Source organism: Oncorhynchus nerka, linkage group LG22 (genome assembly GCF_034236695.1).
Source record: "Oncorhynchus nerka isolate Pitt River linkage group LG22, Oner_Uvic_2.0, whole genome shotgun sequence".
Taxonomy (NCBI): domain Eukaryota; kingdom Metazoa; phylum Chordata; class Actinopteri; order Salmoniformes; family Salmonidae; genus Oncorhynchus; species Oncorhynchus nerka.
In genome coordinates, this window is record NC_088417.1 from 55,169,948 (window position 1) to 55,186,762 (window position 16,815).

At 42.7% G+C, this 16,815-nt stretch overlaps 1 protein-coding gene and 1 non-coding gene across 2 annotated transcripts; both read right to left on the reverse strand.

Annotated features, from left to right (window-relative positions):
- Nucleotides 1-1,370: 1,370 nt before the first annotated feature.
- On the reverse strand, nucleotides 1,371-11,084 carry LOC115105372 (heat shock cognate 70 kDa protein-like). The gene is made up of 9 exons (XM_029627337.2): nucleotides 10,982-11,084; nucleotides 8,526-8,735; nucleotides 8,099-8,304; nucleotides 4,059-4,211; nucleotides 3,044-3,599; nucleotides 2,617-2,819; nucleotides 2,196-2,394; nucleotides 1,862-2,094; nucleotides 1,371-1,783 (listed from the first exon to the last, which is right to left on the reverse strand). The coding sequence occupies exons 2-9, from the start codon at nucleotides 8,728-8,730 to the stop codon at nucleotides 1,577-1,579; spliced, it is 1,962 nt and encodes a 653-aa protein (XP_029483197.1). The 5' UTR covers nucleotides 8,731-8,735; nucleotides 10,982-11,084; the 3' UTR covers nucleotides 1,371-1,576.
- On the reverse strand, nucleotides 2,884-2,977 carry LOC115106070 (small nucleolar RNA SNORD14). The gene has a single exon (XR_003859984.1). It is a non-coding gene; the product is annotated as a small nucleolar RNA SNORD14 (small nucleolar RNA).
- Nucleotides 11,085-16,815: the final 5,731 nt, after the last annotated feature.

Sequence of the window (16,815 nt, forward strand, 5' to 3'; positions counted from 1 at the left end):
TTTTTTTAACGTCTGTCTGCTTAATGGGGTGGCTGTCCCATAGGCACCAATGTGATAGCAGCTGGGTCTGGTCTGCTTAGTTAATTGATTCGATATGAACCAGTAAGAATAATCGAGTAGGATGTCTCACTTGCTTCTGACATCTCTTTCACAGAGAATATCCCATAGAAATAGTTAGACACATTGTATCTGTCCCATGATGGTGTATGTGAGAACATGGACAGTGCCATTGAGGCCATCTCAATTTTGAACAGAACCCTGGATGGAATTATGGGATCCTTAACCCATAGGGAGTTCCACCCAGTTGACTACTTAAAAATTGTGAAAGTCCTCAATTGTGTTGCCCATGCGAAAGCAAACTTTTTGGCAGTAGAGTCCTCTAGCTCTATGGTATATCAAGAACTAGGGAAAATACATTTAGCATAACCTGATACCCCAGGTAGGCAGATTATGCACATTTCAGGCCTTTTGAAGGCCCTCGGATCAAATCTCCCACTTAGTCTTAGTCTCAATTGTGGCGAGTTAGAATAAACAAGGTTCCATTGAAAAATGTGGTTGTGCATCAGCAGTATTCCTTGTCAGTCACTGATAGTCAATTAGCCCATGTCAGCAAATAGTTTAGATTGCTAAATTAGCTGACCACTATCTAAACGTGTTATCAAAATCTAACTACTGGCCCCATTGATTTTGTTAGGCAGTCTCACTCATATTATATTCAAAACATTTCTCTCCAACCTATGGCAAAATGTGTAGAATGCAGGTAATTAGTAATACAATTGCAAAATCCTCTGCCCCTTGGCAAAATGTGTAAAATTGAAGCAAATTTGCTTTAAAACTGAAACATTTTCTCTACACCCCATGACAAAATGTGGAGAATTGCACAACATTAACTCTAAAAAGGTCTCTCCAGTAGCAAAAGTGAGTCCACTAAAATGTTTTGCTTGCAATATGGGGGAGAGTGAGGTATGGAAGTGGGTATGTGGCATGGAGGTTTGGTCTGTACCAAACCTCCATGCCAAAACCATACTTATTTCTGGCAGACCTCAAACAAGAATATAACCAAATGGTCTACTCACTGAATCTTTATTTAATAGAAACTGTTCATATGGTAAACTAATCAAAGCAGTTATTTTGTGAGATTTGGGCCTCAAAACATTGTCAGTGGGTCATCGGAGTGTTAGCTACGATATATGAGACTTCGATGAGTCACCGGATTCCATTATCAGGCGCACTCTTATTTAGATAATTCCCCTCACAAAAAAATAAAATAACTGTCCTTCTCAATCTGTGTATAAGGGAAGCCTACTTAATTTCCCTTCATTGAATTGAGGAATTGGGTGTGAAAACACATTTTTAAGAAAAGTCAAGGCCAATGACAAATCATTTATTCTCCAGGACTCAAAATGTAGACAAACTTTTGTTCCTTAAAATCTCACTGTCTTGGACAGTGTACATCTTCAAGTATCTAAAACATACATAGCAGCTATTATCAGTTCAAATTACTGACCAGCCTTGGCTTTACAGATTGGGCCACTGGGGTTATGTGCTTTGTGTTTACAGGGTAATGACATTGGGTTTAATCGACTTCCTCAATGGTGGGGCCTGAGGATCCACCACCTCCAGGAGCAGCACCGGCACCGCCAGCACCTGGGAAGCCTCCAGGCATTCCTCCGGGCATACCGCCTGTCATACCACCAGCACTCTGATACAGCTTGGTGATGATGGGGTTGCACACCTTCTCCAGCTCCTGTTGCTGGTGCTCATACTCTTCCTTCTCCGCAGTCTGAAACAAAGACACAGGTTAAGATTAATTGATTTCCCTTCTTGGTTTTAAAATAATGGGCACATCAATATACTGTACCTGGTTCTTATCCAGCCAGGCAATGATCTCATTGCACTTGTCCAGAATCTTGGTCTTGTCCTCGTCACTGATCTTGCCCTGCAGTTTCTCATCCTCCACGGTGGATTTCATGTTGAAAGAGTAAGACTCTAGTGAGTTCTTAGACGAGACCTTGTCACGCTGCACATCATCCTCACACTTGTACTTCTCAGCCTCCTGGACCATGCGCTCAATGTCCTCCTTGCTCAGGCGACCTGGTTAGACATTTTTTGAAGGGTTAAGTTAAGGATCATACACTATCCAAGTGTGCATATTGTAATCAAATTTCACTTTGGTCACATATGCTGTTGTTTACCTTTGTCGTTGGTGATGGTGATCTTATTCTCCTTGCCAGTGCTCTTATCAACGGCAGAGACATTGAGGATGCCATTAGCGTCAATGTCGAAGGTGACCTCAATCTGAGGAACACCGCGAGGTGCAGGGGGGATTCCAGTCAGCTCAAACTTGCCCAACAGGTTGTTATCCTTGGTCATGGCCCTCTCACCCTCATACACCTGGAGGATACAGTCAATATTAGCAAAACATACAGGTCTTCAAAAGAGAAGTACATTTCACTAAAAGCCGCTCAAGACATCCAAGGAATGTATTGGGCAATCTGGTCTTTCAACCGCTGGTGGAAACTACAAATAGCAGGAGTAAACGGCATCATAGATTGTGGCCAAAGGAATGAGGAAACATTGTCCTGAAATGGACCTTTCTTGCAGGCCCCTGCTCACCTGAATGAGCACACCAGGCTGGTTGTCTGAGTAAGTGGTGAAGGTCTGGGTCTGCTTGGTTGGGATGGTGGTGTTACGTTTGATCAAGACTGTCATGACACCGCCAGCGGTCTCAATACCCAGGGACAGGGGTGTGACGTCCAGCAAAAGCAGGTCCTGGACATTCTCAGACTTGTCACCCGAGAGTATGGCTGCCTGGACAGCTGAAAATGAGATTGGGAGGTTAGACACATGGAGAAACATGACTGTAGATGCACTGTGCCATTGTCGCTCAGACATCCAAGGAAGGTATTGGGCCATCTTTGGTCTTTCAACCTCTGGTGGAAACTACGAATGGCAGGAGTAAACTTCATCACAGCGAAACTATTGATTTAAGGCTCATAATTGAAGCCCATTGGCCACAGCGCAAACATGATCAGTGATTTACCTGCGCCATAGGCCACAGCTTCGTCGGGATTGATGCTTTTGTTGAGCTCTTTGCCGTTGAAGAAATCTTGGAGCAGTTTCTGGATCTTGGGGATACGAGTGGAGCCTCCGACCAGGACGATGTCGTGGACCTGGGCTTTGTCCATCTTGGCGTCGCGGAGGGATTTCTCCACTGGGTCAAGGGTGCCACGGAAAAGGTCTGCATTGAGCTCCTCAAAACGAGCCCTGGTGATGGAGGTGTAGAAGTCGATTCCCTCGTACAAAGAATCAATCTCGATGCTGGCCTGGGTGCTGGAGGACAGGGTGCGCTTTGCCCTCTCACATGCGGTGCGGAGACGGCGAACAGCCCTCTTGTTGTCGCTGATGTCTTTCTTGTACTTGCGCTTGAACTCCGCGATGAAGTGGTTGACCATGCGGTTGTCAAAGTCTTCTCCACCCAGATGAGTGTCTCCAGCAGTGGACTTGACCTCAAAGATACCATCCTCGATGGTCAGGATGGACACGTCAAAGGTGCCGCCACCCAGATCAAAGATAAGGACATTCCTTTCAGCACCGACCTGAAACAGAAGAGAAAATTCAGTATTTGCACACAAACTACAAACCAAATGGCTATGCATTCCAGGGTCAATTAAAACTGAAATTTAACACAAAAAAGGCATCTATTTTCATTTGATTTCTCAAAAAAACTGAGTAGAATCTATATATTTCAAAAGTTATTCAATTGAGTTTAAACAATTACGTTCTTTTAATTTTTTTAAAATCACTTCCTGAATTAACCTCCATCAAAATCGACCCTAGCTGGTGTATTCACTCCGACATCCAGGAAGGTGTTGGGCCATCTTTGGTTTTACAACCTCCGGTGGAAACTATGAATGGCAGGCATAAACTTAACCATAGGGACAAACTAGATTTAATGTGCTATCAACTAATTGAAATGAACAAATTATCTTTAAAGGTTCATTACAATTTCAATAAAACATAACTAGACCTTAACCTCTAAAAGATATGAGTCTCACCTTCTTGTCCAAGCCATAAGCAATAGCGGCAGCAGTTGGCTCATTGATGATTCGCAAAACGTTCAGACCAGAGATTGTTCCAGCATCTTTGGTTGCTTGGCGCTGAGAGTCATTGAAGTAAGCTGGAACTGTTACAACCGCGTTTGATACAGTCTACAAAGAAAGATGGGGGGGGGGGGGGGGGGGGGAGAAAGGGTGGGAATTAATAGATTGTCAATACCCTGAAATAGACTGAACCCACCACAATTTCAAAGTGGAACATTTTTGGATGAGATCAATTTGATGTCAACCTTTTCACCCACTCAAAAAGGACAGCCAGAAGTTTGAATTCCCAATGTGTTATCACTATGCTTTCAACCATCTAACCATGTGTAAGGTCTTAAAGCATAACCAAATTGCAACAAAAACAGTGTCTAATTTCTGGTTAAGTTGTCATCCAAACGTGTCATCACTGCACATTCAACCATTTAAAAGTTCAAATGGGAATAAAATGTGCTTCATATAATGGCACAACCAAATGAGCTGGATTGCAGTTGAGATTACGAGTCATCAATGCTGATCTAGATTCTGCGCAGATTATTTTAGCGATTGTGAAGATTCACCGACCTGCAACCTTTGCACACTTAATGATTACACAAGACATGTATAGTTAGTAGCCTCAAAATGTGGCCATGGATGGGTTACTCGTTTAAGGTTGAATAAATACTGTTATATTAGTTCGTAAAATAGCCTTAACTTCTGTTAATAGGCCCTTTACTGGATTCAAAAGTGATATTAAATTGAGTTGGGTTGTCAAAGCAAAAAATAAACATTTGAAGGAGATGTGTCTTTTGTGCCACTGACAGTCTGGCTTAATTCCAGTTTGTCAACAAATGTATAATTGAGATGTTGGATTCACGTCTCAATCAAAAATAAGGAATAGGACTAAATCAAACTACTGTATTTGAAGTGCATTTAAAGGTTGATTTAGTCATATTCTTTATCTTTTTGGTTGAGATGGAGACGAGAATCCAACAAGTTACCATGACTAAATTAGAAATTAACCAACGCTTCAAACCCTAGGACGATAAGCATTAGTGAAAATATATACACACGGTTGAAGTCGGATGTTTACATACACCTAGGTTGGAGTCATTAAAACTTGTTTAACCGCTCCACAAATCTCTTGTTAACAAACTATAGTTTTGGCAAGTCTGTTAGGACATCTACCTTGTGCATGAAAGGTAATTTTTCCAACAATTGTTTAGACAGATCATTTCACTGTATCACCAATTCCAGTGGGTCAGAAGTTTACATACACCAAGTTGACTGTGCCTTTACAGCTTGGAAAATTCCAGAAAATGTCATGGCTTTAGATTCTAAAGTTTAGAAGCTTCTGATTGACTCAAGTGATGTCAATTAACCTATTGGAGGTGTACCTGTGGATGTATTTCAAGGCCTACATACAAACTCAGTGCCTCTTTGCTTGACAGCATGGGGAAAGAAAATCTAAAGAAATCAGCCAAGACATCAGAATATTTTTTTGTAGACCTCCACAAGTCTGGTTCATCCTTGGGAGCAATTTACAAACACCTGAAGGTACCACTCATCTGTACAAACAATAGAAAGCAAGTATAAACACCATGGGACCACGCAGCTGTCATACCACTCCTAAAGATGAAAATACTTTAGTGCGAATCAATCCCAGAACAACAGCAAAGGACCTTGAAGATCCTATAGAACATTTGGGGGCAGAACTGGGAGAAAAAAAAAGTGAGAGCAAGGAGGCCTACAAACCTGACTCAGTTACACCAGCTCGGTCAGGAGGAATGTGCCAAAATGCACCAGATTTGCCATTCATTTCTGTGAGATGTCACCCCCCCACCCTTCCACAAAGGCACCTGCAGGTTCCCGGATACTTCTGGGGGGGAGAATGGCCTTAACTCTAACCCTCCAAGCCAACAAGTCTCAGACGTTGAGAGCCGGGCTCGTCACTGGCCATGGCAGGACACTGACATTCCGGGTCTTGCAGGAAATCAGGCAGAGCGAGCAGTATGGCTGGTGGCATTGTCATGCTGGAGGGTCTGGTCAGGATGAGCCTGCAGGAAGGGTACCACATGAGGAAGTCTTCCCTGTAATGCACAGCATTGGGATTGCCTGCAATGACAACAAGCTCAGCCCGGGTGATGCCGTGACACACCGCCCCAGACTATGACGGACCCTCCACCTCAATCAATCCCGCTCCAGAGTACAGGCATCAGTGTAATGCTCATTCTTTCAATGATAAACGCGAATCCGACAATCACCCCTGGTGAGACAAAACCGCGACTCGTCAGTGAAGAGCACTTTTTGCCAGTCCTGTCTGGTCCAGCAACGGTGGATTTGTGCCCATAGGTGACGTTGTTGCCGGTGAGGTCTGGTGAGGACCTGCCTTTACAACAGGCCTACAAGCCCTCAGTCCAGCCTCTCTCAGCCTATTGCGGACAGTCTGAGCACTGATGAGGGATTGTGCGTTCCAGGTGTAACTCGGGCAGTTGCCATCCTGTACCTGTCCCGCAGGTGTGATGTTCGGATGTACCGGTCCTGTGCAGATGTTACGTGGTCTGCCACTGCGAGGAGAATGAGCAGTCCATCCTGTAGCGCCGTCGTCTCACAGAACGGACATTGCCATTTATTGCCCTGGCCACATATGCAGTCCTCATGCCTCCTTGCGGCATGCCTAAAGGACTTTCACGCAGATGAGCAGGGACCCTGGGCATCTCCCCCCCAGCGTCAGTAGAAAGGCCTCTCAGTTTTCATAACTGTGACCTTAATTGCCTACTGTCTGTAAGCTGTTAGTGTCTTAACGACCATTCCACAGGTGCATGTTCATTAATCGTTTATGGTTCATTGACCAAGCATGGGAAACAGTGTTTAAACCCTTTACAATGAAGTTATGGATTTTTAATAATGATCTTTGAAAGAGAGTCCTGAAAAGGGGACATTTATTTTTTTGCTGAGAGATAGATCTATATATATATATATATATATATACACACATAGATATATACACAGTTACATATCAGCATATTCTTTAAGAGATAGTATTGTACTAATGATACGCTAGGTTCGGCTAGACAAACTCCAGTAGTTCCCTTCATAACTTGTTCTCAATCAAGGTTAACTGGGAGCATGATTTCAGCACTTATTTCCATCAAAACTCATGACGCGCTCGTCCCTCTGCAGAAGACATATGGTGAGCAATATGTTCAGAACGTCGAATCGCAATAAAATCAGTATCGAATCGTAATGCATATAGAACTGAGAGTCAATACATATTGTATCAGCACTTACGCATCGTGATAATATTGTAATGAGAGGTCCCTGGCAATTGCCAGCCCTAATATGTATTGTCTATTTTTTGTTGAACCCTGGGTTGAATTTAAAATCAGTAGCTGTTGATGACTTTGCAAATGCTATATAGACCTAAATAGTATACATATCATTAATGAAAGTATGGTTACGTTACATTTCATTTGCTTTGTTAAATCTACCGTTTAGAATGACTTGGACAGCAACAGTACATCCATTTAGTTAAGGGATCTCCAAAACTCACGATAGCACATTGGTAGTAATTGTCTGTGACAATTATCAAAGTGTTGCTTGGTTAAAACCCTAGATGGGAGACCAAATGGATAGCTGTAGATAGATTAACTCGCCAGTAGGAGGTGCTGCCCAGCCTGTTTTTTTCTGATTGTGAATAAAATGTAGAAAATCTGAGATTGTTTCAAATCAAAAATTATACTGCAAAGTTGCCTAGGGGCTAGAAGCATGGCTGCCCTCTCTACCGGCGCCATTTTCTCAAAGGTACAAATGCAACCTATTTTTTACAAGGTTTGTCTATTTGAAAATTGGTTACCATAATCCTGTGGTTGAAATTTCACCATCAAAACAGTTGATGACTTAATACATTGGATTTGAAGTTTCCACAGATGCCACATCACAATACATTGACAAATTACATAGAAACAATGTTGATTCAACCAGTTTGTGCCCAGTGGGAAACGCATTTTTAAACTCACCTTCCCGAGGTAGGCCTCTGCAATCTCCTTCATCTTGACCAACACCATGGAGGAGATTTCCTCAGGGTAGAAGCTCTTGGTCTCGCCTTTGTATTCAACCTCCACTTTGGGGCGTCCGCTGTCACTGATGACGTTGAAAGGCCAGTGCTTCATGTCGGATTGAACCACTGTATCCTCAAACCTTCTGCCAATCAAACGCTTAGCATCTGGAATACACAAATAAAAGTCTTAATGATTGCATTATAGACATACTCCAATCATACCAACTGACCTTTTTTTTATCACTTACCATGTTTGGTTATAAAACCTCTAGTGGAAACAACAAATGTCAAGAATCAACTGAATCTAAGTGAACCAAGTTATATCGTCAAAATTAACCATCATTAAAAACACACACCTTCAATGACATCTAGCAGAACAAACTTACCAAAAACTGTGTTGCAGGGGTTCATGGCAACCTGATTCTTAGCAGCATCACCAATGAGCCTCTCAGAGTCAGTGAAGGCAACGTAGCTTGGAGTGGTCCTGTTGCCCTGGTCGTTGGCAATGATTTCAACCTTGCCATGCTGGAACACACCCACGCAGGAGTAGGTGGTCCCGAGATCGATGCCGACCGCTGTTCCCTTAGACATGGTTACTGTGACAAGAGATAAATAAATATGTAATGCTGAGAAGTCTTATCAATAGGTGGCAGTCATGATCACTCAAGGTAAAGTAAGAGACTTGGACTGTGGATTATGAGTCACAAAGATCATAGAGCAACTTCCTATATGGGGAAATATGCTGACTCATTCAATTCCTAAGAATGGTGACTCCGACCGTTCGAGGAAAAGTAATCGGCATTCAGTGTCATACCTGCGCTGGCATTGGATGGGCCAGACAGACATCTAAGGCAGGGCAAAAGGCATATGCATGGTGCCCTGCCAGGCTGAATCACAATTCACCCACTTCGCCTCCCCATCTGCGCGTTCACCGCTGCCATTTGCACAAGCGTCCAAAAGTTAGAGTGAAAATTATCGAGGGTGTAGGGGCTAATTAGACACTTAGTTGGCCAATTCGATCAGAGGCAGCAAGGCTGCGTGCTTCAGTGCTCTCCCGACAGGCACTGCAATATATTTGGAGTTTCATAAAAAAGAACGGAGAGACGTGCCTAATTATGTCACGTACATTTGTTCATGTCTGATTTCGAGACATGACACATGTAACTGATGAATGATGCTCCCGAGTGGCGCAGTGGTCTAAGACACTGCATCTCAGTGCAAGAAGTATCACTGCAGTACCTGGTTTGAATCCAGGCTGCATCACATCCAGCCGTGATTGGGAGTCCCATAGGGCGGTGCACAATTGGCCCAGCGTCGTTCGGGTATGGCCGGGTAGGTCGTCATTGTAAAAAAGGATTTGTAATTAACTGATTTATCTAGATTAAATACTTCCCAAATTAAATGTTACTGAAGTTTATAGCTTGTAAAATGACAGGGGGGATTTGTTCATTTGAATTTCATGCTGGTTTTATTATTGAAAAGTGGAACATTAACTGCATCATTCAAGTCAGGATTGTGTCCCAAATTTGATGGGTTTCTTGATCCAATCGCCACTCGTTGGAAGTCACCCTCAGTTTCATCAGCCACACCTTCCGAGCGAGGGGGTGGTTTGGGATTCCCAACGGACCATTGTAAAGGCTAGGCAACCGTTAGCCTATTCATAGATACTAACTACCGTTAGTGCCTATTGATGAAGGCATCTTCAACCTGGAGGACTTTTGTTAAGAGTCCTGACGCTTGCTCTAAACATGAACATGCGTCAATTGCGGAAAATATATTTCATATCAGCAATCATTTTCATAAAACAAATGACTTCAATATTGTTTTTGTAATTACTACAACTTCATAGGCTGTGTTCCCACACAGCCATATCTCCATGATACAGCGATTGTTTACGGAAGACAAGACGACACACAGCTATTTAACCATCTAGCATGCTCAAACACCTGTGTATATGGGTAACTAGGAGGAAGTGTAGCGGAAGTGTAGTTCGTCTGCTGGAGGATATATTATTTTTTGCTGATATTAAAGAAGGACCAGCCGTTTCAAAAAAACTTTAGCAAGCGATGATTGACTTTCCTAAACGTTAAAACACAGCATCGGCATTGTACTTCACAAGTGGCCAGCAGCTGGCGCCGAAAACCCTATGGAGAGAAAGGTTTGCGAGAGCTCCGCTACTGCAGTTCCATGGAGGAATTCGCCATGTAGCATGAGGTTCATATAATTGTGATGGCAGTTGGAAGAGTAATATCCAATGGCGTACAAGCCCGTAGGTAAAGACTAATGGCGCACGTACAATTCTCCATTTAATAGAAAAACTTCACAATACCAGTGAACACAACAACATTCAGCCTAATATTATTATCTGTTATTTGGAATGTCTTGCCTTGGCATCATTCCCCTTTCACCCAGGTTGGCATAGTTCGTCAACGCGATTAATCTAGGATGATCCCTGACCATCTGGGAAGGGGGAGGCACGTGCTTTACACCCTCCCCAACCCGGCTCCTGAAGGACAACGCTGAGTGCTGCAGTACAGCTGGCTCCGCAGCCAAGCGCATTAAAATTGCGGCCATTTCACTGGTAGGCTATAACATTTTCTACAGACTAATCTGGCATCAAAGGCTGTCGTCTCGTAGAATTGTTGAATAGACCTACAGTGAACATAACAATATTAACATAAATGATCTTAATCGACAAATAGGTATATTACATCTAATAAGGACACACTGATACCGATGCGAATTATATAAACAATTGTAGGAAAAATACATCACGTTACATATGCCTATAACTGGCAATGACGTAGGCTATAACAGATTAAAATATGTTTCCTTGTATTACCTGGATGTGATGTAGGCAATTCTGTATGAAAACTGTTCAGTCTCCGCTACCCGATGAATGAGAAAAGAAGATGCCGGCGAAAGCGTTCATGTATTTTCCGGATAACTTGTGAACCAATCAGCTTCCAAGAACTCCTCTCTCACCTGTCTGTAAAATTCTGCACTTCTAGTACGTTCTAGCAGTCAAAATGATCTACAATCAGAATTTAACCACTTTTGTTCAATGCGGAATGCGTTATATGGCCACATGTAAGGAATCAACCAGCACTAGGATCAGTTGTAAAAAAATATATACCCCTCAACGCATTGATTGGTTGAAATCTAGCTCGTGTGTTGCATAAATCACTTGAAAAAAGACGAAGGTCGGTTGAGGATGATATAATCCCGGAAATAGCAAGAGAATATTCCAGAGCTGTCCTAATCAATGTACTGGCACGGTGTCAAAATAGTCTGACCCACTGAACTGTAGGCCTATATTTAAATAGCAAAATTGAGTCCCTGAAATTGAGTTTGAACTGTGCATTTATTGAATAAAATCAAAATAACATCAATTCTAAAATGTTTGAGGAAGGAAATATAACAATATGCAGGTTACCACTGACCCAGGTTTATTCCACAAAAGCAATGTATTAAAAAAAGAACAAATATAATGGAAATGGCAGATATAGGATACATTTTTGAAAGATCAACAACATATTTCTTTGTTTTACATGGGTGGATTTTTCGTTTGTCAAATTTTGGAAACTTTTTTATAATAAATTACGTTTCCCAGTAAACAAAATGACCCATTTTAGGCATATTTTCCCAGACATGGACATCCTATGCATTTTAGGTGCTGAATCATAGGTGCCTTTCCCACATGTCAAAAATATGTATTTTGCGGACGTTGAAATATAAGTGCATTTTAGAGTTAGTCCGGACCGAATCAAAAATCTACGTCCTTGGACGTTGAAACCAAGGCCAGTCCAGACTGCACCAAAAAAAGACAGCTGGTCTGGACAGCACCAAAAAAAAGATGTCCAAAAGACGTCGCCATCGGTAAACGCTTAATGGGATGTCACGGCCCCAGTTTCTGTAAGAAATCCATAACCTAATATGTAAACATAGGGCGATAGTGAGCAATTGACAGTGAGCTGTGAGCAAAATAACTAGGCGAGAAGTTGACAAAGGCTTATTTAATAGGCATAAATAAATTATGTTTCTATGGTTGCAGTCCTCAAAGAATGAATTGCATGGAATCAAAATAATTAGATCCAATGAGTTCAGGAGTTCAGAATTTTTAATTCTAAATGCCTAGGTGGAAAGGCATACCAGCTTTTTTTGCCTAAATGGGTAATGGAAACACTTTTAAAATTGTATTTAACCTTTATTTAACTAGGCAAGTCAGTTAAGAAAAAAATATTATTTTACAATGACGGTCAACCCAGACCAAACCCTCCCCTAAACCAGAGACTCTGGGTTCGCGCCCAGGCTCTGTCGTAACCGGCCGCGACCGGGAGGTCCGTGGGGCAATGCACAATTGGCCTAGCGTCGTCCGGGTTAGGGAGGGTTTGGCCGGTAGGGATATCCTTGTCTCATTGCGCACCAGCGAGTCCTGTGGCGGGCTGGGCACAGTGCACGCTAACCAAGGTTGTCAGGTGCACGGTGTTTCCTACGACACATTGGTGCAGCTGGCTTCCGGGTTGGATGCGCGCTGTGTTAAGAAGCAGTGCGACTTGGTTGGGTTGTGTATCGGAGGACGCATGACTTTCAACCTTCGTCTCTCCCGAGCCCGTATGTGAGTTGTAGCGATGAGACAAGATAGTAGCTACTAACAATTGGATACCACGAAATTGGGGAGAAAAAGGGGTTAAATAAAATATATATATAGTTAATTATAAAATGGGTTGTTTGGATCCTGGATGCTAATTGGTTGATAGCAGGGAGTTATAGTGCCACAATCCCCACATTCTCCAGGTAATGCTCGTTAACAGTTCCATTAGATGTATCAATGCGCATCCACTGTCCCACAACCCAGCCTGTCAATTTATGAACTTAATCCCCCCTGGAAAAAAATGTCTAGACAATATTTCCCCATGCTAATAGACTGGTTGGTTATTTAGCAACAAAACTGAAGTGTACACAACTATGGGGTTGGCTTAGACTATGGACAACATGTGAACTATAATTAGTCTCCAAATGTTTATTGAAAACATAAATACATTTGCAAAAAGAGCACATGTTGTCTCTCAAATACATCATTACAGTTGTTAGTGAGCTGGCTAGCGAATTTGAACCATAATAGCATAGACATGACATCAGTCAAAACACCTCAAAACAAGACATGGTATTAATAAGAAGCTACAACTGTCGAAACGAGCCACCTACGATTCCCCACAAGGCAGCTTCTTGTCATTGTTGCCAGCTATCTGACCAGAATCATAACAATGCACACCTTCTGGCCAAGTCGATGCTTGCACATAATTTTCGTAACATTTACAGCCAACCCATCTATAGAATAGCATTTGGTTTGCAACAGTTGGGGTTTGTCTAAAACAGGTGTAGGCAACTACACTGAACAAAAGTGCATTCGGAAAATATTCAGACCCCTTGACTTTTTCCTAATTTTATTATATTACAGCCTTATTCTAAAATGGATAAAATAAAGTAAAACAGAAATACCTTATTTACATAAGTATTCAGACCCTTTGCTATACAACTTGATTGGAGTCACCTGTGATAAATTCAATTGATTGGACATTATTTGGAAAGGCACACACCTGTCCCACAGTTGACAGTGCATGTCAGAGCAAAAACCAAGCCATTAGGTCAAAGGAATTGACCATAGAGCTCCGAGACAGGATTGTGTCGAGGCACAGATCTGTGGAAATTTCTATAGTATTGAATTGTCCCCAAGAACACAGTGGCCTCCTTCATTCTTAAATGGAAGAAGTTTGGAACCACCAAGACTCTTCCTAGAGCAGGCCGCCTGGCCAAACTGAGCAATCGGGGGAGAAGGGCCTTGGTCAAGGAGGTGACCAGGAACCCGATGGTCATTCTGACAGAGCTCCAGAGTTCTGTGAGTGCCCTTGGGGACAGGCCAAATTTCTTCACCATCCTGAGGTTGAGGAGTCACTGTCATCCCTTCTTCACTATGGTGTCCTTGTGATTAGACCATTTCAGCTTCTCTGAGATGTGTACCCCAAGGAATTTTAAGTTATTGACCATCTCCATGGCTCTCACATGCTGGTTTTCTATCTTGAAATGTTGTGCGTCCATTGAACATAACATCTACATTTGGAATCAGATGTGTCCGTGTGTGTGTGTGGTGATGACAAAGTGTATAGTATTGGGCTTCAACATCAAGTTCAGACAGCACAACACTATAGTGGGCAGATCTTAGTGAATCAGCATAAGTTACTAGTGGGTGAGGCATATATCCAGGTAGCTGTTTTTGCGGTCCGGATTAGCGTTCCACTCCTCGAAAGTGGCAGCTCTAGCCTTTAGCTCAGTACAGATGTTGCCTGTAATCCATGGGATCCATGGGATATGTACGTAAGGTCACTGTGGGGAAGACATCATCGATGCACCTATTAATGAAGTCAGTGACTGATGTGGTAAACTCCTTGATGCCATCAGATGAATAATGGAACATATTCCAGTCTGTGCTAGCGAAACAGTCCTGTAGCTTAGCAACTGCTTCAACATATCACTTTTGTGTTGAGCGCGTCAATGGTACTTCCTGTTTGAGATTTTGCTTCTAAGCAAAACACCAGTCTCAACATCAACAGGGAAGAGGCGACTCCGGGATTCTGGCCTTCTAGGCAGAGATGCAAAGAAAAAGCCATATCTCATATTGGCCAATAAAAAGAAAAGATTAAGATCGTCAAAAAAACATAGACACTAGACAGAGGAACTCTGCCTAGAAGGCCAGCATCCCGGAATCGCCTCTTGACTGTTGACGTTGAGACTGGTGTTTTGCGGTTGTTATTATTAGGACTTGTGAGGCGTCTGTTTATCAAACTAGACTTGTCAAATGTACTTGTCCTCTTGCTCAGTTGTGCACTGGGGCCTCCCACTCGTCTTTCTATTCTGGTTAGAGCCAATTTGCGCTGTTCTGTGAAGGGAGTAGTACACAGCGTAGTACGAGATCTTCAGTTTCTTGACAATTTCTCGCATGGAAAGCCTCCATTTCTCAGAACAAGAATAGACTGACGAGTTTCATTTTGAGCCTGTAATCGAACCCACAGATGCTAACGCTCCAGATACTCAACTAGTCTAAAGAAGGCCAGTTTTATTGCTTCTTTAATAGGCACAACACTTTTCAGCTGTACTAACATAATTGCAAAAGGGTTTTCCAATGATCAATTAGCCTTTTAAAATTATAAACTTGGATTAGTGTAAGGGGTGTGTACTGTCGGCAGAGAAGTCAGGCGCAGGAGAGCAAAAACTGTGTTACAACGGCACAGTTTAATAATAAAAACTTCTGCGGAAGTTGTGACAGTACCCCCCCTTGATGCGGCTCCAGCAGCGCACCGACACCGGCCTCGGGGACGACCAGGAGGGCGAAGCGCGGGGCGATCCGGACGAAGACGGTGGAACTCCTGCAGCATTGAAGGGTCCAACACGTCCTCGACCGGAACCCAGCACCTTTCATCTGGACTGTACCCCTCACACTCCACAAGATACTGAAGGCCCCTCGCCCTTCTTTCAAAAACAAGGATATTTCTAAGTGACCCCAATCTTTTGAACGGTAGTGTATATACAGTGCCTTGCGAAAGTATTCGGCCCCCTTGAACTTTGCGACCTTTTGCCACATTTCAGGCTTCAAACATAAAGATATAAAACTGTATTTTTTTGTGAAGAATCAACAACAAGTGGGACACAATCATGAAGTGGAACGACATTTATTGGATATTTCAAACTTTTTTAACAAATCAAAAACTGAAAAATTGGGCGTGCAAAATTATTCAGCCCCTTTACTTTCAGTGCAGCAAACTCTCTCCAGAAGTTCAGTGAGGATCTCTGAATGATCCAATGTTGACCTAAATGACTAATGATGATAAATACAATCCACCTGTGTGTAATCAAGTCTCCGTATAAATGCACCTGCACTGTGATAGTCTCAGAGGTCCGTTAAAAGCGCAGAGAGCATCATGAAGAACAAGGAACACACCAGGCAGGTCCGAGATACTGTTGTGAAGAAGTTTAAAGCCGGATTTGGATACAAAAAGATTTCCCAAGCTTTAAACATCCCAAGGAGCACTGTGCAAGCGATAATATTGAAATGGAAGGAGTATCAGACCACTGCAAATCTACCAAGACCTGGCCGTCCCTCTAAACTTTCAGCTCATACAAGGAGAAGACTGATCAGAGATGCAGATCAAATCTGGCCTTTATGGAAGAGTGGCAAGAAGAAAGCCATTTCTTAAAGATATCCATAAAAAGTGTAGTTTAAAGTTTGCCACAAGCCACATGGGAGACACACCAAACATGTGGAAGAAGGTGCTCTGGTCAGATGAAACCAAAATGGAACTTTTTGGCAACAATGCAAAACGTTATGTTTGGCGTAAAAGCAACACAGCTCATCACCCTGAACACACCATCCCCACTGTCAAACATGGTGGTGGCAGCATCATGGTTTGGGCCTGCTTTTCTTCAGCAGGGACAGGGAAGATGGTTAAAATTGATGGGAAGATGGATGGAGCCAAATACAGGACCATTCTGGAAGAAAACCTGATGGAGTCTGCAAAAGACCTGAGACTGGGACGGAGATTTGTCTTCCAACAAGACAATGATCCAAAACATAAAGCAAAATCTACAATGGAATGGTTCAAAAATAAACATATCCAGGTG

Bases quoted from the DNA above. Each gene is read 5' to 3' on its own strand.
- LOC115105372 (XM_029627337.2), bottom strand. From the start codon at position 8,730: ATGTCTAAGGGAACAGCGGTCGGCATCGATCTCGGGACCACCTACTCC. The intron at 3,600-4,058 runs GTGAGACTCATA...CTTCTGTTTCAG, and splicing joins CTTATGGCTTGGACAAGAAG to GTCGGTGCTGAAAGGAATGT. The intron at 2,095-2,195 runs GTAAACAACAGC...ATGTCTAACCAG, and splicing joins CACCATCACCAACGACAAAG to GTCGCCTGAGCAAGGAGGAC.